The 27796-nt window shown below is 36.5% G+C and overlaps 1 protein-coding gene across 3 annotated transcripts in view; it reads right to left on the bottom strand.

The window, feature by feature from the left end:
- LOC106056004 (transcription factor 12-like) overlaps nucleotides 1-27796 on the bottom strand; it is a 113916-nt gene that overhangs the window by 10447 nt on the left and 75673 nt on the right. Inside the window, exons 9-20 of one of the 3 annotated variants that reach the window (XM_013212542.2) lie at nucleotides 21411-21498; nucleotides 20709-20848; nucleotides 17888-18115; nucleotides 17044-17119; nucleotides 16297-16373; nucleotides 14990-15046; nucleotides 13180-13368; nucleotides 2954-3023; nucleotides 2691-2832; nucleotides 1754-1789; nucleotides 1220-1285; nucleotides 130-219 (exon numbers count right to left, since the gene is read on the bottom strand). In XM_013212542.2, the coding sequence (XP_013067996.2) occupies nucleotides 130-219; nucleotides 1220-1285; nucleotides 1754-1789; nucleotides 2691-2832; nucleotides 2954-3023; nucleotides 13180-13368; nucleotides 14990-15046; nucleotides 16297-16373; nucleotides 17044-17119; nucleotides 17888-18115; nucleotides 20709-20848; nucleotides 21411-21498 (1259 nt within the window). The remainder of the gene's footprint in view (nucleotides 1-129; nucleotides 220-1219; nucleotides 1286-1753; nucleotides 1790-2690; nucleotides 2833-2953; nucleotides 3024-13179; nucleotides 13369-14989; nucleotides 15047-16296; nucleotides 16374-17043; nucleotides 17120-17887; nucleotides 18116-20708; nucleotides 20849-21410; nucleotides 21499-27796) is intronic. The other 2 variants (XM_056016558.1, XM_056016559.1) reach the window with 2 other exon arrangements.

The raw sequence follows: 27796 nt of genomic DNA, 5'->3' as shown, positions 1-27796 counted from the left end.
CCACTCAGCTGCCGCACTCCTCCTGTCTTAGTTTATTTAATGGATATTTGCTTGCTAAATATGTGTCACTATATGTCCAGAGTTCCTGGCCTCTTCATCCACAATGTTAGCACCAGGCATCAAAGGTACCTTTCTCTATTATTGTTAGCCTGGCGCCGCAGTCGTTCTCGTTCAGCTTTGTCAGCTGGGGTTAGATTGGCATCATCATCTGTCTTGTCTCTGTGTAAAGGTTTGGACTTAGTGGATTGTCTCTAATACTTTGGTTTCAACAGTGATTTTTAATAAAAGCTCCTTTCAAGAGATCATGTGTTACTAATTTGTGTTGTGTATGAAATGCTGTTTTGTGGACAGCTGGGCTTTATATACAGTACCTTTAAGGTAGCTTTTTTTTTAACTGTGCTAAAAAACAAATCTGGGACTTTGGTGGAGCTGTTTCCCCCAGACAATTTTATAGTGGATTCCACTCCACTTTTACAATGGGCAGTGAGATGCCATACAAAATACAATTTAGGGAAAACAAACAAACTAATTTGGGAGTTCACAGCATACATTAATAACTGAAGAATAAAAATAGACAAAAATCTCCAGGAATTTTAATGTATACATTTAGAGTAAGATTTGAGTGGCATCAAAAATTTGACATTATGAAAATGTGTTCTAATAGGCGTCAAATATAAACCCTGTAAGCTATATTCAATGATTTTTTTCTTGAAACCAATAGACTAATTATAGACTAATTGATCTATTCACTCTATGATTATAATTTTAATACTAGTACTGGTAGGTTATGCCTTTTAACACCACCTAAAAAGAGATTAACTTCAAATTGTAAAAAAGCTGTTCTTTTTATTTTAAACCGTATGGTATTTCGAAAAAGAAGAGGCTGACAGATAAAGCATGAAATAATGAAGAGGCTTGTCTTTGAAAGAAATTCTATCCAAGGCAAAAGACAGGAATGGAGAAAGACAGTCAACAGATCTTGTGTGGTGCCTCAGCAGTTCAACAGACTAAAGGATAGGTGATGGTAAAACTATTATCAAATTCATCTGTTTATTTTACTTTTGTTTTCTAATAATCTTGTAAAAGTTTTAATTTTAGAATACAGCATGCCTTTAGAAAAAAGTTTTTAAAAAAACTTTTGGTGACCGTCAGTGGTGAAGTACTATAAATAAGAGCAAGTAAAAAAAAAAAAATGAAAGAAATCAAGTGCTATACTCACTTGGAGTTTTTATTAGCTGTGGAGGAGGAGGATTTAGGACATGACCGGTCACTATTAGATTCATACCTGAAACAGTCAGGGGGAGAGTTCATCAAATCACAGATGGTGATTGAGAAACTGGACAAGAGCTATGAACCCTTGCAGTTAAGGCTATTGCAAGACAGATTAGTGAAAATGTCCTCTAATTTTTTATGGATATGTAAATTTGAAATACTTTTCACTTTCAAGATTAATTTTAAAAGGATAATTCCATCACATAGCAATATTCTACATCTACATTTTTTTTTTGGTTGTATTTTTGATTTCCTTCTAGTCATCTAAACAGATTGTAAATAGAGGCCTACACAAAAGTTTTGATGCCACTGAGATCTAATGACTATAACTATTATATTAGGCAACCTTAAAGTATGCAATAACATGATACTTGTATTCTTTGCTGTAACGGTACTCAATTTATCAACTAGACAAACTTAATTTCTACAAGGTGCCTACTTATAACAGCATGTGGAAACAAAAAAAAAACTAATTCCTTACCCATCTTCATGGTTGCTACTGGCTTTACCATGCGTCCTATAGAAACAAAAAACAAAATTAATTTTGTGAATAAAGAAAAAGAATAACTAAGACATGATTCTCCTGAGGCCCAAAGTGTAAGATGCCCAGCTAAAACCAAAGGTCCTAGAAGCCTATCATGCACTTAAGTGTGAGATGCTGTTATGGAGGAGTGTATCATCTTTCCTTTGAGTTCCTCATGGAACATAGGGCCTCAGTAAAAACATGTCACTCTTGTTATGGAGTACAATGTGAGGAAACAAGGGCAGATATTTTGGGTTGTGTAGGCTGACGTAGATAAAACAAAGACTGATGTCAAAGTTGAAGGGAAGACAAGCAGGAGCTGTGAGACAGATGTGTATTTTCAGGGAGTTTGATTTTTTTAAAAAGTATCATTTCATTTGTAATCCTGCATATATCTACTTTCAAGTTGAAGCAGTGTTTATTTATCAATCAAGCTGTATTTGTTTTTAAAAGAAGTCTGTTTAATAGAAGTTTATTTCCTTGAGAATTGAATACACCTATTAAGTTGAGTTGTACTAGCTGTTTGGAGAGCTACAAACCAAAGACCAGGCAAAAAAAAACAAGAAAGTCCCATAAATTTATCATGTACTAAAATAAGAGATGCTCACCAACGACCAGGCAAAAAAAAACAGAAAGTCCCATAAATTTATCATCTACTAAAATGAGAGATGCTCATTTTGAACTAAACTGTGAGATCTACTATATAATATACATGGAGGTAAGCGTGAGATGCTAAACAGGATTGCTTCTTTCATTGCCGTTTGTAGGGCACAAAGTTGCATTTATAATACAAACTCAATTTTGTGCTCTTTCTTCATACTTATTATCAGGTAATACACCATAAACCTATACATTTATTTGTAAAAAAATTAAAAAAAAAAAAAGATAAACTAACCTTGAACGTTTAGCTGGAGGCTCACCACTATGAGATCCAGACTTGCTAGATTTGTCTATCCCTGATTTATCTCCCTTCTCTCCATCTTTGTCAGATTTTTCCATTTTAATCGGGCCATCAGAAGATGCATCTGGGTCGTCACCTTAATAAAACAAGATTACAATTAAATAACAACACTGAAGGCCAATATCACTACATAAGGCTTGCACAGATTACATCATAAGAAGACAAGTCAAGACAGTTTCCTGAACAAGAACACTAACCTATATCATAAGATTTCTGTTGGTCTGAAGACACAGATGGAAGACTTGATGGGGGTGGATGATGACCTCCCTGCAAAACAAAAAAACACAATAGGATGATTTGTAGAAACAAAAACAAACAAACCCAAATATTCTTAATAATTACAAAACAGAAAAAAAAACAACTAGATTTACATTGAACAATGTGTTTATATATAATATCAAACCATATGAAAATGAAAGGATGGTTTAAATATTTGAGAGACGATTGTGACAGACAATAGCTTCTTTAATGTTTCTCAACAAAAGGCAGGGTGAAGTGCAGAAAACAATGTGAATAAAAAGGTGTAGAAACATTTGAAACTATCAGTGCATGTGGCAGACAAAGAGGCAACAAATACTAAGCAGAATTCACTAGAAGCAGACAAGAAAAGTTATTTCTCACTCTCTGTCTTCTGACAAAATATCAGTGTACTAATCAATGTAGGCCTACACATTTTTTTTCAGAGATCAGTTCCAACTGACATGAGCACTGCAAGCAGAGCAGACTGATACAAAGAGAGCTCAGCGTGGCTAATGTTCAAATCTAAAGCACGTGTCTGTCTAGTGAACTTTTAATGTTTTGTTTTGGCATGATTCATCCAACAAAAACTTCATAAAGAGAATGCCTCACTGTCAAACCACAAAAACTTAAGGAAGAGAATGCCTCACTATCAAAGTGCCAAATACAATTGCAATTTACAATGAACTGAAAGCTAAATGTTGTTTTTTTATATTTTAGAAAGTATAAAAAATAAACCACCAAGACACTGAGCACACGGGAAGTGTCTGTTGTTAGCACCTGGCTAAGAATATACTTCATTGGAATTCGTCATACAAATTTTATACATCTTTACATTTCTCATTGTAAAAATGATATGAAAGGTATAGTCTAGAATCAAAGAGAATATTTCTTTTTTAAATCACACACACACAGACTTTTAAAAAATTTTTTGTTAACATCTGCCCTGAAACTATTTACAAACAAAAATTTTGGAAAGCACAAGATGTCTACATTTTGTGTACATTGGTCCATTCAAATGCATTATAAGCATACATATTTTTGATTCTAAAGGACGCTATATTTAAAATTTTCAATGGCGCCAAAATAATTTTTAAAAAATACTAGTCTATGTGCTATGAACCTAAAAGCTTGGAAATGTCAGTGCTAAAAAGTGCACACAATTTAAAGTATCCCATCTAAATTATAGATCTAATCGATCTAATCAACATTTCCTATTTTCTGTACACAAGATAGCTTAGCTAGATCTAGCTATTTATAGACTAAAGTTAAAGTAACCTGTCATCGTCAGTCTCATCAAAGACGAAATTTAGCAGACGATATACTTTGATCTAGAAGCAGAACAGATCTAAATACATTAACCTGAATAGGTTTGTTGGATTAAGACTAAGTCAAGCAAAAGCTCAAGTAAAAGCTGTTGCAGTTGCAGTGTTCAAGTAACTCACTAGATGTAGATTCTAGATCTAGAAATACGAAATCTAGACTTTGGATCATAACATCTTTTCATCTAGGACTTGAATCTACAGTTAAATCTAGATGATTTAGGATTAGGCTCTATACTATAGTAGAAGTTCTACTATATAGATCTATATCTAGAATCTAGATCTATATATTATAGACCTAGTAGTAGAAGGGGACCTCAAGAAAAGCCCGAAAATAAAAGGGCACATTTTTCTAACTTTTTATTGTTATACAGACTACATCTACTCAATCTAGACTCCTATAGTCAGTATTGTCTAGTCTTAAGGTGCCTGTAATGCAGAAGTGACTCTGTGACTTATAAGAATTGTATAAATTAGATGTCATAGATGTCTCCACTAGTCTAGATCTAGAATCTAGATCTATGTCACACATGAATAAACATGACTTATCCAGTGATGTAGTCATTCCAATAATAAGTTCATTTAGTTTTTTTTTTTTTTTTTTAAAGGCTTGTACGTAAATAAGTACTTTCACATTTTTACAACTCTTATTATAATAATAATATCAGTCAGTGGCGCTAAGTACCCACCCAGTAATACTGCGAGCACTCATAGTAGGGCAACCTTCGCCTGTCATACTGGCATGACGGGGGCGTTGGATACGCCTGAGGGGCGCTGGGTGGAGGCGGCGGCGGGGGTGACGTCTGCTTCCAGGGCAAAACTTGCTGCTGGTGAGGGTGATGATGCGGGTGGTGGGGGTACACGGGCGATCCAGTCTCCCACCCCCAGTTCTCGTTGGCGGTCGCCATGCCGTGCGGCGGGGTCACCCAAGGGTAATGGGTGTGGCTTGGATACATGCTGAGGTGCTGGGATAATCCTATTTGGAATAATTCAAACTCCGGCGATAGGACGGCGTAATCCAGTGTCACAAGCAAACATCCTTTTTCTTTTTATCCATTGCTATCCAATATGCAGGAGCATCTCATGAACTCACGGCCGAACTCCAAAACAGATTGAATAAATAATCCACCATAGCGAAAAATAATAACAGATGACTTAACACACAAGTCCTCACACAATTTAAAAATCCTCTACAATTCTAAATGAATCCAAGCTATGAAGTAACAGGACTCTGGGATTAGACTGAATCTAACAGACAGGCTTGTGTGAATTAACAGCTTTAATCCGACGTTTGATATTGATCAATAGTGAAATTTGTCTCTAATCACACCTTGCTGGTCTATACCTTAAGATAACGGCTGTAATTTTTAAAGAATATCTAGTATTTTAATCTAAATCTGTTCAAATTAATTCTGTGACAAGTGACGGCAAAAATTTAAAAAAAAAATGGCATGAATTACTTTAAAACCGATTTTTATAAATTTAAACTCTAGAAATAGATAGATCTATATGTATTTAGAATCAGATTAGATAAGGTACCGGTATTCTAAAATTGTAGATACGATTCGGCTATAGTAGGCCTATATCTAGACCTAGGAATTAAAATCTCCAAATAAATGATTCGAACTGAACGCAATAATTCCAATGAGTTCAAGATTATTCTCCCTTAATCCGATCACTTCGAAAAAGAAATGAAGATGTATTAATTTCAACACACGCAAGGCCTAATCAGAACACTTATCTCCCAACACCGCTTCACTGTCGAGAAAAAACAGGGGGCCAGTGTGTGGTTACATAATCCAGGGTTCGGGGCCCCTCCACTACAACAGGATCTCTCCGATCTGACTTGGGACAAGCGCTGTACAAGTTGATAGATAGAACCTCACTGCGTCAATGACTTCTCCTTGCTCGCGCCTACTTCCTCCGCCTTGCTCGCACCACCCCCCCCCCCTTTTTTTTTTTTTACTTCCACCTCATGCTCAATCTTTTTTTTTTTTCCTCTCTTCCCCCTTCTTATTTTCACCTTAAGCCATTTTTTCCCCTCCTCCCTTTTCTCTCTTCGGGTTCAGTTTCCCTCTTCTTACTTTCGCCACCATGTGGTTGCCAGATTTCTAGGGATCAATATATGCGTCGTGTGCGCCAAACGAGCAGATCTCTCACTTTACTTCAAACATTCTTCAACAACAACAAAAAAAAAAAAATGCACATTTTGATTGGAATTGTTCCTTCACCTTTAAGTATTAAGCTCACAGACCTATATATATATATTATACCTAGACTGGACATCTCTCGTTAACACTACACAAAAATGTGAAAAACTTCTTCTATTTATTTAATTTAAAATCCGAAAAATTACTTGTCTAAGACTAAAAATAGCGATTTTTCCAAGATTCAAGGCGACTTCCCTTACAACTTGAAAAAGAGTTACATAGCCAACATAACAATCGGATAAGCATTTATGTTCATTTTCCAGTCTAGGTATAACATATATAGGTCGGTGATTAAGCCCTCTCCCCCCCCCCCCCCCCCCATACAGCCAATCATCAAAGTCAAGATAAATAAATTATTTGAAGAAGAAAAAAAAAGTCTCCGTTCCTATGTCTTAATTGTAGCTTATTTTTTTACTTTCTCTTCAGATAAAGTTGAAACTATGTCTAGAAACAGAGTTACTAGATAGGACAACATAGAATAAAACAAAAGACACAAACTATTTCAACTTCTGCCTTTGGTAAGTCTTAGGACTATTACAAAAAAAACACCTTCGAAACTTTAACCATTTAATTCTAAAATGAAATTCACATCAGCATTACACAAGAAATATCTTGTTGATCAATATCAACTAGCCGACTAAATGGCACTACTGGCCCCCCCCTCCCCCCAAACATCGTTAACCAGTAAGCGTGAGAGAGGTAGCTCTCGTTGTCAAGTACTGCATCTTCTCATCACTTCACCAAACTGTACGCGAACATGAGATTATAACAAACACATGGCTCACCTTCAATAATAAAACCCAGAACAACTCAACAAGGGACTTAACGCTTAATCACGAGATAGCTATAGTCATAGAAGCTGCATTATAGACAATTATGCAAGGTGTGTGTGAGTGTAACGTAATGTTGTCAACACTTCACAAGTCGGCCCAGTTGGTCATGGTTGGACAGAGTGACCAATCGTTATAGTTGACCTCAACACTGACCTAGGACGTCTAATTCTGTGGGCAGCAGAGACCAATAGATCGTTGGCACGTCGTACAGACCTGTGCCTCGGCAACGAGCTATTGGTTTCCACTACTCACGGGTTGCAGGTCAGTGTTCCGGCCTTCTATGACAATTAGTTTCGGTTGAACTCCCTTTTTGACATTAGCTAAAAAGAAAAAGGGGGGGGGGATGGGGAGCCCAGAATACTGGCAATGTCACAACTATATGGTAGTCCAGCAATGTCGCAACTATATTGTAGTCTAGCAATGTCGCGACTATATTGCTATATTGTAGTCTAGCAATGTCGTAACTATATTGTAGTCCAGCAATGTCGCAACTATATTGTAGTTCCAGCAATGTCGCAACACTATTATAGTCCAGCAACGTGGCAACTATATTGTAGTTCCAGCTATGTCGCAACTATATTGTAGTTCCAGCAATGTCGCAACTATATTGTAGTTCCAGCAATGTCGCAACTATACTGTAGTCCAGCAATGTCGCAACTATATTGTAGTTCCAGCAATGTTATATTGTAGTTCCAGCAATGTCGCAACTATATTGTAGTTCCAGCAATGTCGCAACTATATTGTAGTTATTGCTGGTGAGTTATCTTCTCTATGCATAACAGAGACACCCACCCAAAGTCACGAATGAGGTCCTTCGAAACCGATTTGTGACAGCATTGGAAACAAACTGAACAACGTCAACAAGCCATAAAAGAAAAATGTGAGAGCAGAGGTTGAAAGAGGTCAAAACAGCCGTGGGCAGAATCTATGCCAAGACTTGCTTCAACGTTAAGTGTATTCTTCAACTAGGTTACTTTTAAAAAAAAATCAAATAAATATAGTGTAAAGAAGAGCTCGATGCCCAATCTGGTCAACTGTCACAAAAGCAAGTAAAAAAACACGGAGTAGTACTCCGTTCCAGCAGTCTACTAATCCCGCATGACAGAAGAATGTATTTAGCACATCTCCAGACTACATCCACTCTATTCCAATACCTGAGCGAGTCTTTCCTCGCGCAAGAAGGCTGTACAGAAATTTAGGAGAAATAGTAATAATAAAGAGAAAGGAGAGAGAGCAAGGGGGAAAAAATGAGGAGGGAGGGGGGTGTTTCGGGACACACAAGTATCGCGGGGGCCCCAGAATATGTATCAGAAGGGGGCGCGGCGGGAGTGGACTGCCAATAACTGATTAGTTCATGTTGGATCGATTTAGACAAAGTTCTGTACCCCGGGTGCAGCTGGGATAGATTCGACTCACATCTGCTTTACGTTACGGGGAAGGGGAGAAGGCGGGAGATAAGCACAACTGGAAGCAGACTTGAAACTGTGGGGAGCAGGCGTGAACGGAGAAGGGAAAAAAAAAGGTGTGAAAGTGCACGACTCCATTACCGTAGCTACCTGAAAAGAATGCCTACAGATAAATGGCTCACACATTCATAACTAGAGACGAAATAATTCATTATCTCCCCTTTGCTTGGAAGCCAAACCAAAAAATGTTTCCCTACCGGTAACACTAAATAGAAGAACGCGGGAAAAAAAAAATTCATTACAAACACGAATAAATTATATTACGATCATAGAAAAGCCGAAGATAAAAAAAAAAAAACACCCTACCCAACAACAACATGGGAATAATGGTATATTTCGAACAATAACTATTTTAAAGGACCGCTAATATAGGATTACCGTAAGACGGGCCAGCGCTATGTTCAGGCGGTTCTGTTAAACAGGAGAAAAACATGATGGGAAGGTGAGAAGAGGAGGGGGAGAAAAAGGTATAAAACACATTTGGAACGGATGGAGGAGAGGGGGAAAAAAAAAGGAACAGTGATATTTAAATCTTACAAGCGGACTGCCAACTTAGTAGATTTCTATTTAAGTGTTTGGATCATAGGCAGGGATAACTCTAGTTGGACAGCAGATGGGAAACACATCAATGCCCCGTTTGGTGGAGAGATTAGAATTTACACCGACTTCACGCAATACATACACACACACCCCTAGACATAATGGAAGGAGGACCCCTAAAGCTGTTATTAGTTGCCATCGGATATCCCAAGCACGGACAAGGAACCTCCACCCACAGAAATACACGTTCACTGCAAATGTACTGGGCCACACAAAAGAAACGGTTTTTGTTGTGGCAGAAAAAGATGTTATTTGTACAGGGGAGAACTCTGAATTTATTTTCAGCCTTTCTAAAACAACACACAAAGTATGCGTTTAATTTGTAATCGAATAAGTCAACATGAAAGAATGTCTCAACAAGCGTACACCCAGTTGTACAATGTTCACCACTGCTGTCGAATGACACTTTTTGAAAGAGAAAAGAGACTAGCTCCAAGCAAAACACACATCTTAGAAATAACAAAAAAAAAAAGTACACTTGAATCGACACTACCAAGAAACAATGACATCAAAACAGAACAAAAGACCGAAGTAACTTTTATCTTTCTTCTTCATATTTGTACATTTGCAAATAGATCTTCGTGATTTTTTTTAAAGACCTCTGTCAAAATGTGGACAGAGGCGACTCGAGAACTATCCCAAAATTTGGCCAGCCAAACCCCCACCCTCCGCCAAAGCCAGAGAAATGTGGTCAGCTAGCGCAACAGCAGCTTCATGTGTAGGGCCTGCCAGGTAAAGTCAGGACCTAGCATATTATTACCAGCCAAGCACTAACAGTTTCAACATTTTTTTCAACCCTCAAGAACTCCAAGGGGATAGTGGTAACACACAAAAGCCCCTAACCCAAACCAGAGCTCTGGTGTGCACGTGGGGACAAGCTTGTAACCAGACTCTCTCATTCTCTCTCTCTAACCAGGTCACCGAGACTTGCCCCGGTCGTATTTAGAACTAAAGATGGCGCGTAATGTTTAGGGCCTACAAATCACTTCACATGTGATAGTTACAGTGGTCACCAATAAGTGAGGTGGGACAATGTAAGACAGTACAAGACATAGGGTGGCATGGAAATATTAGATTTTTTTTTCTCATTCTTTCCAACCAAAGCGAGCAATAACATCCCCAGTTACTGCGGCACACGAATCGAACCATAACCATGAAAACTAAAACTTGCATCGAGTGCTAGCCTTCTAAAAGTTGGCATCAAACTTTGGCCCTGCTTATGCCATGCAGAAGACTCAAGTATCAAGTATACTTTATAAATGAAATCTTCATTTCCAATCACCAGGGGCACTTAACAAATGAATTTTTTTTCCAATCATCAAGTGTACTTTATAAATGAAATCTTTCTTTTCAATCATTAGAAATTAAATCTTTCTTTCCAATCATGTCTACCTTAAAAATGAAATCTTTCTTACCAATCACCAAGTCTACTTTATAAATGAAATCTTTCTTTCCAATCATCAAGTCTACTTTAGAAATTAAATCTTTCTTTCCAATCATGTCTACGTTAAAAATTAAATCTTTCTTTCCAATCACCAAGTATACGTTATAAATGAAATCTTTCTTTCCAATCAGCAAGTCTACTTTATAAATGAAACCTTCCATTCCATTAAACACAATAAGCTGCGAATGTGAGTCTGAGTGGCCTAAACCGCTTGGCTAACTAACAAAGAGGCTTAAGTTCAAATCTAGACTGTGTTTGCAACTAAAGAAAGCATGGAAACCTTTCACTAGATGCCCCCCCCCTTCCCCCTGCATGTCCACAACAGAGGTTGGACCACAGAGAACTGAGCCAACTGTAGCAGGAAATATGCGCTATAGAAAAGTGATTGAACACAAAAAAAGTTTATATACACACTGTGATACTAATAGATTACGTTTGTTTCCAGATTTATAAGGCATTTGTTTTAATGACGTCAAATAATGTATTGGGCCCCAATACATTAACTTTCTAAGTTTTAACCCAAGGAATCTAGGTTTAAAACTAGACACTTCGGGTGTATCTAAGGCTGCGTGGAATACAGACCAAAAAAAAAAACAACAACACAACAGTTCAACGAGGTGGACAAAACGTGATATAAAAAAAAAAAAAAAAAGGAAATGACAGCCAGACGAGAGATAGAGCCTATGACCTATACCGTAAGTGAAGACAACTCAGAGACTTCAAGACATAGGATACCTTCAGAGTAGATGCGTAAGTCGACTTCTGTGTGTATGGAGAGAAGGGGGGGGGGGGCAGGGGGAAGACACAGGTAGACATACAGGTTTTTGCTTAGTAATCAATATCCAATAATTTAAGGAAATGCCGGACTCATATTTTTTTTTTTTGAAAGCAGATATCTCCTTCATTGAACCTGACCACAAGACCCCCCCCCCCCAGAACTCTAGTTCTCATTTATTGAAGGCGCAATCAAGAGAGTATTAGAGGAGGGGAGAAAAGTTTCGGGAGGTATGGGGCGAAGTAATTGACGCCATTGGTGATTTTAATGAAAGACTAACGTAAACAAAAAAAAAGTTTTGTTTCAAGGCGGAGCAGTGATTCGAGAAGAATGGGGTTGGGGGGGGGGAGCGACTGTGGTGGTGGTGGTGGTCTAGTCTAGAAAACAGATGTGCTTAGTTGGATTTGACCTTTTCTACAACATGAAAAACACGTGTGAGGGGCGGGCTAGGTAGGAGAGTGGCTTGATGGAGAAACGAGTAAATGGAATTGGAGCAGTATGAGTCTCGGTGTTTATGCGTGTGTGTCTTAAGAGTTGAGGTGACTGGGGTGGGAGGGGGGGGGGGGAGAAGTAAGAAGATGGGGGTCTATAGACATATGACATGAGGAAAACAAAAAGTGGAAATTTTGATAGCTCAAATACCAGTTCAAATCTAATATCAGAGAACAATTTTATTAGCTTGTAATACTATGTACTTTTGTTTTTAACGCTCACTCTTTTGAATATCTTCATTGAACAAAAGTGAGTAAATGGAGTATCGACAATATTAAGGAAGTGACCATAAACCAAATACACAGATGAAACCTACATAATGTCAAGTAGGGAAATCTAGATTTACATTTCATATACCCAAATGAAATGTAAATAACAGACATGCGTAAAATATAAAGCGTTCTTTTCACAAGCCTAACTTTGCTACGAAATTTTAGACCTGGGTGGCGGGCCTTGATGAGAAAAAAACACCAAGGGGAACTTACTCAGAAAAAAAAAATGGTTCCAGCAGACGTGGATGAGGTAAGGGGGTAGCCATCTATGTTCTTACCGTGTAGGGGAAGTAATTAGAAGAAGATTTATTTAAAAGAGATACTTTCTAACTAGAGCTAACGTCTGTAACGTCTGTATTATATAAGATAAGAAGCTAACTATATTTACAGACCCTTCTAGTCGAAACATTTTAAAGGAATCGACATCTTTTACAAGTTCTTTTTTTTAAAGAGATAAATTTGAAATGAGAATTTAGTGTTGTAATGACTAAGATATGTTGCAAAAGAAAGTCAAAGATAGTATCTTTTATAAAAGCACTTTTTACAATGCAAGGTAGAGGAGCTATTGGGCATTCTTAAATTAATGCCACATTAAATGATTTTAAAATCAGCGCAATGGGTAAGGAGACTAATAGAACAAGAAAAAGAAAGTGAAAGTACTATAAATAAGGACAACAATGACAAAATGACATTAAAACCAAGAAGAAAAAAAAAAAGCAATGAAGAAATGAGCTGTTAGGAAGGGGAAAAAAAAGTTGATAAAAATACTGACCATATGAGGTGAATCCAAATGATTGACCATCATACTTGCAAAACTGATTGGACCCATGACACCTGGCGGATGGGGGCCAGTGGGCATCAGCTGTGGAGGAAGATGACCAGGTATAAGCGGTTGACCCTCTGCATGATTCCTAAGAACATGGATGGCATCATCTAAATCCAGCCTCTCTTCCATTCGACTCTGTGGAAAGGCAAAATAGGCATACAATCTAAGACATAGTCACTTTCATGTGTTCTGTTATAAGGCCAACAGGTAATGAGACTTACAAGCAGATCAAATCATGATTGCTGAGGACAATCAGGACATTTGAATGAAAAATTAATAAGTGTATAGTATTGAATAGAAATGCAGGTATATTAGTATGTGGGCGCAACAGAAATGTAGCAAAGGAACATTAGCTGGGGAAAAGTAAAGGCGGTTGGTCGTTGTGCTGGCCACATGACACTTGTTAACAATGGGCCACAGAAACAGGTGATCTTTACATCTGCACTATATATCTCAAGGTCTGAAAGGGGAACTTTACTTTGAGGAACGGATGAATGCAAACATTGCAAAGCTACATTCTTAAATAAAAAAATCTCTTTCATGTGATGGTAATTCATTTATTAAATAAAGCTTGAATCCATGAACAGTAAAAACTATATTTTTATTTATTTATTATGATTCATTCAATATTCTTTAAAACTATTCGCTATAATACTTGATACTATTCACTATAGCAGCTATTCATGATTTTAAGCTTTTTTTTTTTTTTTTTTTAAATTTAACCTTCATATTAAGCAGCACTTACATTTTAAATGATATTACTGAAAATCATGAATAATTATAAAGCATAATAGCATTGCTGTGACATTTGTGTATAATTTAAATGAAAAGAAAAATGACATTTTCAAGAATGAGAATGATAAATGTTACAACAACGACTCCCTGGCCCTTGTGTTGATGAACATTGAGAACAACAAGAACAATGAGAGCACACTGACAACAAATATGCAAGTCTAAATACAAAGCATTTCAGTTCCTTTTGAATGAGAACGATGAAGAAGAAGAAGAAGAAGTTCCTTTTGCTTTAACACTGGACGACTTGTTGAATGTTGGATAAAACTAATAACTAGGAACCAATGACTTATCAGACAGTCTGCTCTAGTTGTGATAACAAGAAGTAGGTCAAATGTTTTTAAATGATACTTTGTTACTAATAAGTTACATTTCTTCACATTTCTCCTTAGGCAAAATAGTTTCATTAAACACAATCTCACTGTGCTGAAAATGTTAATTAATCATGCTCCATTTGACTCAAGTAATGGCAGTGAGACTTAGATAAAAACATTCAAAAAGGAAAAAAAAAAAAAAATATAGAGTCCAAAGCCCTAAATGAAGCAAAGCCACTAGTGTGTCGCATACAAGAAAATTTAAGCAACATGCAAGACAATAAGGAAAATGTAAACAACATCATGACTTTACTGCTTGGTCTAGAACAACAACAATGCAGAGTGTATACATTTCTTTTCTTTTACTTAAAAACAAAATAAAATTTTTGTGCATTGTAAAAAAATGCTTTTTTTTTTTCACTTACAAACCCATTAAAAATAGTGTGCCAACTTTTTGTTTTTCCTGTTAAATTCCACTCCCCCCTTGATCTATTTCCCCTTTTATCTCTTCAATTTATTCTAATTGCTTAGAAAAATTAAAATTTGTTTTGATTTGCACTTAGCAAAGAAAATAAATAAATATGTTACGTTTGAACAACAGTCTGGGAAAAAAAAAGAGAAAGAATTGAAGTCATAAACTGCCCAGTTACCTCCAAATGATCACTAAGGGCATGGATAGCATCAGTCAGGCGGTCATCTACCATAGGCTAAAGGGAAAAAGTGGGGGAAGGGGGTGAAGGGTCTCATGGATAAAACAAGTGTTACACACACACACACAAATAAAACATTACACAATGCTAACAACTGAAATAAATGATATCACTATAGCAACATCAACAAATTATTTGTTCCACCATGCAAGTCAAAATATAAAAAACAAAAACAAAAAACAAAAGGTAAATAAATGAAAAAAAAAAACAAAAAAAAAAAAACTAAACTTGTTAAAATTAAACACTATATCATACTAGAAATTCAGTGTCACCTTAACTCATGCAAAATGAAAAATAATAATAAAAAAAAAAGATGATGTTATCTCAACAACATTAGTGGCTGTAAAGCAATTTACAAACTGATCTAATTGTGTTGCTTGGTACATAGAACTTGTTTGTATAGAAATATACACATGTTCCTTGACACAATATTTAATGTAAGGTCAAATCCATAACATTTAAATTTTAGTTTTTAAACTATGCATGGGTAAAGTTGTGCTTGTTTTGAATTGAAGACTTACACTACAGTTCAATAATACTGAATTCTAATGATCAAAGGTTTATGTGCCTAAGACTGAGATTATTTTTTTTTAGGAAACAATGCTTATTTATGAAAAATACCCCTAATTCCCAATATACATAATTTATTTCTCTTTAAGCCTCCCCCCCCCCCCCCCCAGTCAAAGCATTATATTTCAAAATAATGTTCAACTTTAAAAACAAATTAGAACTAATGTGGAAACAATCAACAAAAGCTTTTCTTTAGGGATGTCACATATGTTTTAACTTTTGTACAATTCATAAATACTCTGGAAAAGTAGATTCTTATGATGTCCTAAGCAATTTAAAAAAAAAAAAAATATAACGCCTTAATAAAAAACCTTAAGTGACCAAATGTGCAAAAAGAACACAAATTCTAGCACAAAATGAACAAAACCATGTAGACAGACTTGTTTATAGCCAACACCTGATTGTTCAGGAGTAAATCTTGCATCCTGACAAAATTTCCCTAGGTAAGGTGTAATTAAAATGTGTATGGAGGTGTTGCGTTCGTTCAAAGAAACCTGTTCAGTTTGATATTATGTTCAGGTCAGTTTGATATAAAGTAAGTTCAGATCAGTTTGATATAAAGTAAGTTCAGATCAGTTTGATATAAAGAAGTCTGTCTCAAGTGCAGTTGGAAGTAAAACTTAAAAAAAAAAAGAAAAAAAAAACAACAACCTATAGATGTGTATAGGTGAGCTTACCAGTGAATGCAAGTGGTTGGCATCATAATGAGCAGTGGGTTGATTGATGGATCTGTTCCACTGTTGAGACGGAGGTGCTGGGGACATGACAGAGACATCCCAATAAGTATTAACATATATTACTTTATATTACATAGAAGATTAAGGAGTCTTAATTTTAAAAATACAAATAAATCCATAGTATACACATAAGATTGAACAATAACATTCTTGATACAATGGCAAACTCCCTTAGATGGCCATTTGTGTGAAAAATTTTCCATAACGGTTAAAATTCTGATGGGCATTGCCAAAAGTCTAAATTAATATGTATTTGATAATTTTGTTTATGCAAAGGCCTGCCTACTAAATATGTAAATGTAATTTGAAATGTGTTAGTGGATGCATACATGAGAAAGGTAAACTACTCAGCCATAGTTATTATTCTAAACATTTGCTTAACACAACTGTATTTGTACATTGACTATTTCTAGCTGGGGGCTGCATGGCCATGGGAAATACTGTGTTCCTCATTATCTTTGGACTCAAAGACAAGCCTTTTTATTATTTCCAGTACTACCAACCCTCAAACCATCGCCCTTTATTTTAAACACATTTTCTATCATGCCTAGTTCAGGTTTATTAATGATAATGCAATGATAAAATCAAATAAAATGAAGTTTTTTTTTCAATTTATCAAATTGTAGTATTGTTAAAATGAAATGGATTTGAGACAAATTAGAAGATGTGATAAAAAACTAATATTACCTGGTGTCGGGGATGACACAGGGGTAGAGTGATTTGAGCCCCCGTAACTGCTGCTTGTCTTATCAGAATATATCTGCTTAATGAAAGAAAGAAAAATGGTTTAAGACTGCTATGAATACTGATCACAAAAGACATTTAGATATACTACCATATTTTGTGTGCTCTATTAAACAGACCAGAACAAAATACCCACCCCCAGGTTTTAAGGAGACAATTATTAACTACTCATTGGAGTTACCACAACAGCATTTGAACACAGAAAACCAAACAGCATTACTGACGAAATCATCAAAGTAATCCACAAATAAGAAGAGACATTAAAAAGCTCTTCAAGTTGTTCCTGGAAACCCAGGAACGTTTCAATGTCAGTGTTGAAAATTGAAAGGATCTCCATTTTTGAGATCATCTTCAGTGACATCTTTTTTTTTAATCTCTCCAGAATTTTGTAAGCTTCTAAGCTCTTTATGCCCTCTATGGCATTGCCATAAAGAAGAACAGATTGAAGATGCTGCAAGTGCAATTGATTAGCACATTTTCTATAAAAGACGCTGGGTTTTTCTACACCTAACTTGGGTGTAAAAAAAATGTCTATTTTGGTATAAAAAAATACAATAATACAATAAAATATGAAGCTACTAACAATTGCCATACCAGAGTAGGATGACACTGCCAGCACGGCTTTAATGCCTCTTTGCTGAACACACTAAACAGTTCAAGCAGTACAATAACCGGTGACTCATGCCAACTTATTCTTTTTATCAGAGGCTGTTGTTTTTTTCCCCTTCACCCATTTTATGGTGCGAAAAATACAGTAAGATAAAATTAATAATATAAAATTACTTACAGATGCTAGGGCTTTGCCCACTGCCATGCCTGAGGAGGAGGACACTGCTGGCCTGGAGGACATCATGTCGGACCCGTTAATGGTAGGGGAAGGAGCCCCTGGGTAGCCGGCTCCTGTTGAAGGCACACTGGCCCCCCCAACAGGCTGCCCACCACGGAACGATGACATTGGGGGCAGACCCGAGGAAGACAGAACTTGCTGGTCAGGAGAAACTGGATGATGATATGACTGGAGAGACAAACACATTGAAGAAATATACACAAGGAATCAGAGATTCAAAATATAGTACAACTTAATGAATATAACTGATTAATATGGGAATTTTTAAAATCTATTTTTTTTTAATTTGCTAAAACTGATTTATATTATTTTTTTTTAAACCTTTTTATTTGTTGCTAAGATTTTAAAACTATATTTATTCCTGTGATTCTGATATCTCAAATACTTTGTATCAGAATCTCAAAAGTGGCTGAAAAATGTTTTGTTAGCCTTGAAAGTATCCTAATTAAGTGATCTATTATAGATTCAACAAATTCATTACACTTAAAGGAATTGTCTTATTACAAGCTGCTTTTTTATAGCCTCTTCTTAGTTTAATGTCTAAATTTAAAAAGTATTTTTTCTTACAACTTAATTAGTTTGCAAATTTTTTCAATAAATTAAAAGAAAAAAAAAGTCATTTTAACTTAAAAGCTAAAAAAAAAAAAAAAACCCAACTATGTTGGCCTAATTAAAGTCCAAAAAGGAATTTCAGAAATTTTTTTTTCTCTGAGCAAGCTGGCAATTTAAATGTTTATGATGAAACAAGCAGGCCAATGTAGAGTTGCCAGGTAGAAGGATGGTGAAAGTGATCTCTCCCCCTTTCCCTTGCAGGTCTGACTTTAAAGACTTGACATCTAATTAAATAAATGGCGATAACAAGCCCCCAATAGAGAGATTGTATCATAACACAAGAGGCTAAACAAATTGAGTTACACTGATTGCTGGTGCCATCTGGCAACTGGAGGCAAGGAGAGCTATACTATACAAGCCAAAACAAAATGGGAAAAAAAAGGGCCCATAGAACAGGAGAATGTAAGGTTAAGTGTCAACAGATTTTTTTTTTTTCATTGCCAACTTTTGACCCAGTGGTTTAAAAAAAAATCTGAAATGCTAACAACATTTTAGTTTTAAAAGATGCTTTCACAATTTAAAAAATGTACTTGTTTAATAATCTTTTTTTTTTTTAATTTAGGGTTCATTTCCTTTTTGCTGATATCCATTTTTTTAAATTACAATTGTATTTGTTTTTTGTTTTAATAATGGTAATAGGGTGTAAAAAAAAGATGTTAAAAATTATAACAAGAATTATTGAAAACCAGAGGAAATAAGCCAAGTTGCGCAGTTATTTGACATGTTCAGTTTTTTCTACTTTAATGAAAAACCATAATATCATAAATATGTTTCCTTTATATCTCTGACTAAAATTCTCAACCCCCTCCCCCTCATTTTTTGTTCACTTCCCTAGCCATTAGGCTCAATTCCTCAATTTGCTAAGGGTGTGGCAGCACTATATTCATAAACAATAATCTGCGGCTGCTACCAGTCTTTTTCAGGGCACATTGGTGAGAAGAAGAAGGGAGTATGTCCCAGGGCAAGAGAGGAAGGGTGTGGAGGAAGGGGGGAAGAATGGGGGGAGGGGAGGAAGAGTAATTCAGAATCTATAGACAGATTCAGTTTAGCCATCTGGTTTCTATCACTGGAGGGTTAGACCAGGGAATAAAATAGAGGAGGAAAAAAAAAGGAACATAAGATATACAAGAAATGGAAGCATGTTAATAAAAAAAAAAGATTTTAATAGATAGATCAAGAAAATATTTATTACAGGGTAGAGGAATACAAGAAAGGAAACAATGGGTCTGAGAGACAAAAAAAAAAAACCCAGACAAGTGGATAGAGAGATCAATGAAGCAAGATGTTTTGAACAATGAAAACAAAACATGCCAGCACACATTGTTATCAGATTAAAACCCAGCTTCGATTTTAAAGGATACAGGGATATGTTACTAAAGCAATTTTGTTTTAAGTAAAAAATGTTAACACTTGAAATCTAAGAGGAAGGCCTGTAAACAGATGAACTGCTAAAAGCAGGTTCATTATAAGACGTTTGTGTTGTACCAAAACACCTCGACAGCCTACTTAAAACTAAATAATGTAGAAAACTACTTTCTTGAGTCTTGCTAAAGATTTAACTAATATAGTAGCATCTACATTTTGTCAAATTAAATACATTTTACATTTCAAGATTGTAAATTGGTTACAATAATTTTTTTTTTATTTAGAAGAAAACTATAAAATGAGAAAGATCATTTGTTAGTTATTACCAATGGTTTTAGGAAAAGAAAAGAAGAGAACCTGATATAATATCAGGTTAGGTTTCAATTAAATCTGATTTTTCACTAAACAATGGCAATTATAGTCATTCTGTATTTATGTCACCTGGTAATTTTGGATAAGGAGAAGGATGTTAGTTGTGTACTGTGGCAGGTTACATGTCTATGTTTCTTTGTCCATAGGTGTACTGTGGCAGGTTGTTTTTAATTTCATATTTGCCTTTTCAGAGTGAATTTTTTTTTTTAATCTCATAAATATTTCAACTAGTTTTTACGATTGTGGACAATATTGTTGATGCGTGTCCATAAAAATTTTCCTGTTTATGTTTCATTCAGTTTTAACTAACTGAAACTGAATTAGCAATAATTCTGTTTCCTGTTAATTTGTAGACAACTTTACCCATATCATATGGGAGAAGTCGTGAAACCAAGGTTTCCTAATTTCTTACCATATCTCCATGATGGGGCATGTTGGATGGGTAGGAAGACTGTTGGGCAAATGTTCCAGAGGAACCTGGAAGAAGGGATGAAGGGTAGGATGAAGGAAGACCACCTGGTCCCCCTGACCACTGGTCACCCGGAGGATGGTCTGAAAATAAAAAAGTAAAATAAATAAATTGACAAACACAAACTTAGCACAACAGAAATAAAAGAATGTTTCTAAAAACAATATTTTCAATTTTAACTGCACTACTACATCTGGCTATGGCAAAAAATACCGGTGAAGAGTGGGATTTTTAATTTCGAGATTCTAGGCCGCCTCTGAGTCCAACTAGGTCTAATAGGTACCTGACACCCTTGTTAACCGTGGGTCACAAAAACAGATGACCTTTACATCATCAGCCTTATAGATCACAAGGTCTAAAGGGGAACTACAGTACATATGATTCTAGTCTAGGTTAAAAAGAAAAAGAATTTAGAAGATGTTTCAAAAGATAAAACAAAATTGTGTACTTATAATAAACAATAAGTAAAGTTCCCATTTCAGACCCATTAGAGCTAGGTGCCCTAAAGATTCATAAAGTAAAAATTCCAGTCTTCACCAAGATTTGAACCCAGTACCCCTGGTTAAGAAGCCAAGCGCTTTACCATTCAGCCACAAATCTAGCTATAGTAATGAACACTAAAAGAAAAAAAAAAAGCTTAAATACCCATAAAATATTCTGTATACATTGCAGACTTAGGTGAACTGTATCTGGGCGAGTCCTGAGAGAAATCATCAGGCACTGGGGAGTACACCTGTGGACAAAGAAACATAGACATGTAACTGAAGTGTTTGAATGCAGTACTTCATCAGTGATCTATATAAAATATTGGGACAAGTGTTGAAAAATGTTTAATTTAGGTAAGTTTTAATATCTTAAGGGAAAGATAATTTGACAAAGTTCTGTTTCAACTATGGTTTATATCTGAATGCCCAAAGCTTAACTCTGGGAGATGAGAATTTGATGACATCTCTGCCAGGGCTATGACAGAGGAGGGGGGAAGGGAAAAAAGTTTTGACACTAACATTTTGTAAATGATTGACCAGTTATAGATGGATACCATTCACTGGAATCTCAAATTATCCCTCCATTAAGATATTAAATTCAGTTTTAAGGTCAGATTGTATAAAAGTAGCTTCACTGCATCCATTGAATGTAATGGAAAAGAATACAGATCCATACATGGCCATATGCTTATATGAAATAGAAACATCCACAAAATGACACATTTTCACACACACTGCCATATCTATTGACCACTGTACACACACTGGTTGAAAATACAATACAAAGACCTCTGGTTTCTTCAACACTAAAAGCATCATCCAGTAGCACCAAAAGTCAGCACAATTGACAGGTCCAGAGGAGCAGACACAAGGGCACAAGCTGAATACTCATATACTCACTACAACTCACTATGCTAACTTAAAAAGAAACTGCTGACTGCCATGGGTTCACTCCCTTTCTTCCATGCATGCTTGTGATAGAACTAACTGAACATAATTTGTCAACAGTTGGTCATAGCAACAGTTGGCCATGGAGTCATAGCACCAGTTGGCCCATCGAGTCATATCAACAGTTGGCCATGGAGTCATAGCAGCAGTTGGTGCATGGAGTCATAGCAACAGTTGGCCATGGAGTCATAGCAACAGTTGGCCATGGAATCATAGCAACAATTGGCCAGTCACACAGTCATATCAACAGTTGGCCATGCAGTCATAACAACAGTTGACCATGGAGTCATAGCAACAGTTGGCCATGGAGTCATAGCAACAGTTGGTGCATGGAGTCATAGCAACAGTTGGCCATGGAGTCATAGCAACAATTGGCCAGCCACACAGTCATATCAACAGTTGGCCATGCAGTTATATTAACAGCTGGCCAATGCAGTTATATTAACAGCTGGCCACAGGGTAATATTAATTTATTGGTCATTTCGCTTGAATAGTAAAAAGTAATCAATAAAGAAACCTAACACTTAAAAAAAAAAGTCAACATAAAATATTTCCACATTTTTTAAATACCTAAACCCTTTACTACTTGTAACACTCTTATGAACTGATAAATGATTCCAAAACATTATGAGACATCACACATTTTTTGTTGTTGTTGTGATTATAGAACAACCAAATGAGATTTCAAATTAAGACCAAAAACAAATGATGTAACATGAAGCACGTGACATATGATGAAAAAGTCAAACATTTATGAGAGAGAGAGAGAGAAAGAGAGAGAGAGAGAGAAAGAGAGAGAGAGAGAAAGAGAGAGAGAAAGAGAGAGAGAGTAGGAGTCTAAAATTAGAAGAAAAAAATGTCTCTCCCAATCTACAGCAAGGAAAATGAAAAGCTGGCGAGGGAGCGAAGAGAGACTGCTCATTATAAACGTTAAGGGGAAATAATTAAAGCATGCCCAGGGAGGTAATTATAGTTTACTCCAGAGACAAGCATTAATTAGACGAAATGAACAAGTGACGACGTATTTTTTCCCCCTCTAACCAGTGAAACAACAGAAAGGGTGGGGGTACGCCTGGGATACGCTCTTGCCGGGTAGAGAGATGCTTTCATAAAACGTGGATACAAACGTTAAGGGCTATTTTTTCAAGACTTCAGGAGCTAAGGTATGCAGTCATTTGACCCCTAGCTGATAAGCCACTGTGGTTAGTATACATAAAGAATGGACAGAATACATCTAGATCTATAAAGACAACAGCACAACATGCAAGTACCTATATGTGATGGGAAGGGAGGTAATGAGTTACAGGATTTATCCACATAATAATAGTAATAAAAAAGACCACTAGACCTAGATTCCGAAAGTTTGTTTCTACGGTCCAACAGAGAGCTGAATGAGAAGGAACACGAAACTATCAGGTCTAGAAATGACGGGAAGACGTTCTACTCTCCATCATAAAAGTTTGAGGTCTAGATCATTCCAAGTGCTCCTATTCTCAGTATTTTTTTTTTCCACACACCTTCCCACTCTTCAATCCTTGACAACACTGTGGTTTGGGGGTGGGGTGTGCGTGGGGAGGGGGGAAGCATTTTCCACCAAGCAGTAATAGACCCGAGGTCATTATGGGTTAAGACAACACATGGGTCAACCGACACAGTGCAGGACATAACAGGGACTTTAGTTTTTCCCAGTGAACCAGAAAATCTTTTTTTTTTTTCGAAAGGCTCCTGAAACCCCCCCCCACCACCACACACACACACTCTAGATCTCAATTCACTATATACACACAGCACGCACCAACTCTTTACACCGCCTCTTCCCATCTTTAAATAAAATCCTTACAAATCCAGTAAAAAATGTTTACTAACTAGTGAACCACCTACATGTTGAGTCTCATTACGACACCATTGCATGTACAAAGCTGAGTCTCATTAAGACATAATAGCATGTACAAAGTGGAGACTCATTACGACATAATAGCGTGTACAAAGCTGAGTCTTATTAGGACATCATAGCATGTACAAAGTGGAGACTAATTACGACATAATAGCGTGTACAAAGAGACCAAAACTAAAGTCTTTTTCTTAGCCGTAACCTTCATACAAACATGATCAGTTTTCAGAGTGGAGCATGAAACTATTAGGCCAATAATTTAAGAAATATACTCGTATCTTTGGATCAGTTTTCAGAGTGGAAGAATCTGTGAGTACCAATAATTTGAGAAATATACTTGTATCTTTAGAACAAAAAAATTTGTTAGACAGAAAACCTGACTTCACTTGCAAGTTTGAAAACTATGTGGTGGTGTCACAGCAGACACAAGAGCGAGGAAACATTTGACAGGATCCAGGCATTTCTTGAAAGGACAAAATAACAATCCCGCAAAGTTCACGCAACTATGACGCAATCTTTGCCCAGTACACTGCATTACACGATCAACAGAGGTTCCCATATTTTGCTTTGGACGCTGAATCTTTAGAGAGATGGTACCCTTAGTCTGAACACATAGTTTTACACACCTGTTACTAAAGTATTTAACGTTCATAAAGTAATACTGACAAGTTCAATCGAAATGTTTAAAAAAAAAAAAAAAAAAAGGTATTGTACACTAGTAAAGTTCCCCTTTCAGACCTTACGATCTATAGGGCAGATGATGTAAAGGTCATTTGTTTCTGTGGCCCACGGTTAACGTGGGTGTCATGTGGCAAACACAACGACCAACCGCCTTTACTTTTCCCCAACTAATGTCAGGTACCCATTAGAGCTGTGTGGACTCAGGCGCCCAAAGATCCCGAAATTAAAAATCCCAGGTACGGAAGCCAAGAGCATTACCGCTCAGCCACCTTACCTCATATGGTGCACTAGTACTGTCACTAATTGATACTAAGGAACTACTTACCAGTTATCCTTGACATATAACTAAACACCGGATATTCATATGCTTAAACTAATACTTGTACTAAGTCAAACTAATACTTGTACTAAGTCAAACTAATACTTGTACTAAGTCAAACTAATACTTGTACTAAGTCAAACTAATAGTTGTACTAAGTCTAAGTTAAAGCTACAACATATGTTTTGTTTCAGTCCAATATACAGGCAATTGACCATTCGCGTGTTTGCTTTACATCCCCTCCCCTTTAAATTATTCTTCCTGTCACGTCATTTCAAACATTGGCTCTATCGGCGCCTTCGACATAGAGGTCGCGGCTCTATCCATTGTAATATTCATTTCGGACTTAGCCTGCAACCGGATAACACCATCGGCGCAGGGAAATGACCAGCGGAATGCAGGACAATAGCCACGCTTCACTGACACAATACAATGACGACAAGGCTCAAGGACAGGGTCTTCTGGCCAACTCGGGGGAGGGTGCAGCTGAGGCGTTGCGACACGTGTCAAACTTGGAAGTCGCTATTCACACCAAGGTGGCCGAGAATAAAGTACGCGGGAAAGTAATGACCCTTTCCAGGGGGCGATTGAAAGCCTTTTACTGAAAGCAAAACGCTGACAGTGGACCCTGGTGACGAGGTGGAATTTAAGTTTACGTAACAGAAAGCAATAGGCTGCACCGCAGAACGGCCTTCAAAACGATCATTAATGAATAAGTTAAAGCCGCTCGATTAGAGAACAATAATTTGACAAAAGGTGCTATAAAATTCGTTACATTGACCCTTGAAAGTCAATCATCTGTAATTAAAACTGCCTTTATGCGAGATTCTCTATCATCCACGATATCTTTAAAATGAAAGAAATCCCATTAAAAGAATCACCTGTTAGACAATGTGTTAGGCTGAGTGAGAATAGGTGTGACTTTATGAAGACCAAAAAAAAAGTTGATATAAATTTTGTAAAAAGAATTAAAATACAAAACAAAACCACTGGCCACTAAACTGCTAGTACTGACAGTAAATTACATTCTCGTCTCCTTCTGATATGAAACACTTCTTATCTTATAAAGTACAGACGTTACTTCAAGAGGAGGATTACATCCTACTACAGTGGACTAAGAGCCCATCACATTGCAACCAACCTTTTATAACCGCTCCACACACTTCTAGCAAAGTGTCCTCTGATTTACTTTTCCTCTTTTCATTGTCAATTTATAACAAGATTTTCTTTCTAGTTCTTCTGTCATTGGTTAATATGCATGACGCGTAGGGCGTAATCATCTTCTTTTTTTTTTTTTTTGAAGTAACGTCTGTATTATACGATAGATAACTGTCCAAGATTGTCACTACCCTTCTAAGTGCATATAAATATGTTTCTGCTAGTTGTTAGATATATTCTGCTAAGACAATCAGAGAAGACGAAAAGAAAACTTAAATAGACCCCAACCACCACCACCAAGCGGATTAGGCCTTTCTATTCTTCATATACGTCATAATATGCAGGCCACAAATGGGCACATGGTCACGTAAACTACTACACTGAACTTTAACCTTTGGAATGAAGGTAAACGCCCTATTATTTCGTTGTGACCATTTCATCCAGAGACTTCTCGCTACATTAAAACAAAATAACTTTTAATAACAGCTGCAGCTCATTTAAGGGATCCCTTGATACACACATATATTGCATACACCGATAGCAAAGACAGACACAAACACTCTTTTGTTCCCCTGGCAAATCAAATCATTAAATAAGAACAATCTGGTATAAACTTTGTCACATGTAAATTATGAGTGAGTCTGGTGTGAATGTACACTTTGGTTTCTTATAGTTATAGTGTTGTTTTTTTTGTTTGGTGTAATGCACAAATTGTAACACAAATTTCCATAGGGACAATAAAGATTATTATTATTTTATATACAAGTTGTATCACTAGTTAAAGTTTACAATCTACTTTCATTTTTAACAACCTTCTATCTATGGGTTACTTTTACTCTGTGAGTATGGCAAGTCTTTTTTTTTTCCTCCCCTCCAACGCCGATATGAAGTGATAACTAGCTAATCATTCATTCTAAGTATGCTAGATCAATATAATAGGCCTACATAGTTTACAAAGAAGTGTAAATACTAGTATATAAAACACAGTAGTATTAAAGACATAATGTTGCTTTATGTAGTCTGATAGAACACAAGAGTTATCATTTACTTTTGTACAAAAGCTCAGTGGTACTCACATTATTAGATTGGGTCCCAGGTTGTATCAATGTGTAGACGGCGTTCTTATACACTGTGGTACACATTAAAGGCTTAGAAAACATGATGTCTATTGGATAAGTCCGATGTCAAATGAATGTAAGCTCCTCGGAGAATTAAAAACAAACTAGATCCAACACTAAGAACAGAGCACACAAAAGTAAGCTGACAATTTTGAAACGCTATAATCCGCCCGAAAAAAAAAATGAATAAGAGTAAGAAAAAACAACAACAACGAGTTCCTAGTTCTAGACCTAATACGTCACTAAATGCTAGAGCACCGCACTGTCCAGTCAACGTCAACACGCCTAAGGCCAGCGGTCAAATCAGTGGGCGTGTCAGGGCCCTTCACACAGGCACAGCGCCAGGCCACAAGCTCCGGTGCACGAACCTGTCACCCGCTCAGAGTCACCCAGGCGCGAAGGTCAAGGCAAAAAGATGTTCACTGATTTGT

This window comes from Biomphalaria glabrata, chromosome 18 (genome assembly GCF_947242115.1).
Source record: "Biomphalaria glabrata chromosome 18, xgBioGlab47.1, whole genome shotgun sequence".
Taxonomy (NCBI): Eukaryota; Metazoa; Mollusca; class Gastropoda; family Planorbidae; genus Biomphalaria; species Biomphalaria glabrata.
The sequence above is the reverse complement of the archived record's forward strand: the minus strand, read 5'-3'. Positions and strand labels throughout refer to the sequence as shown.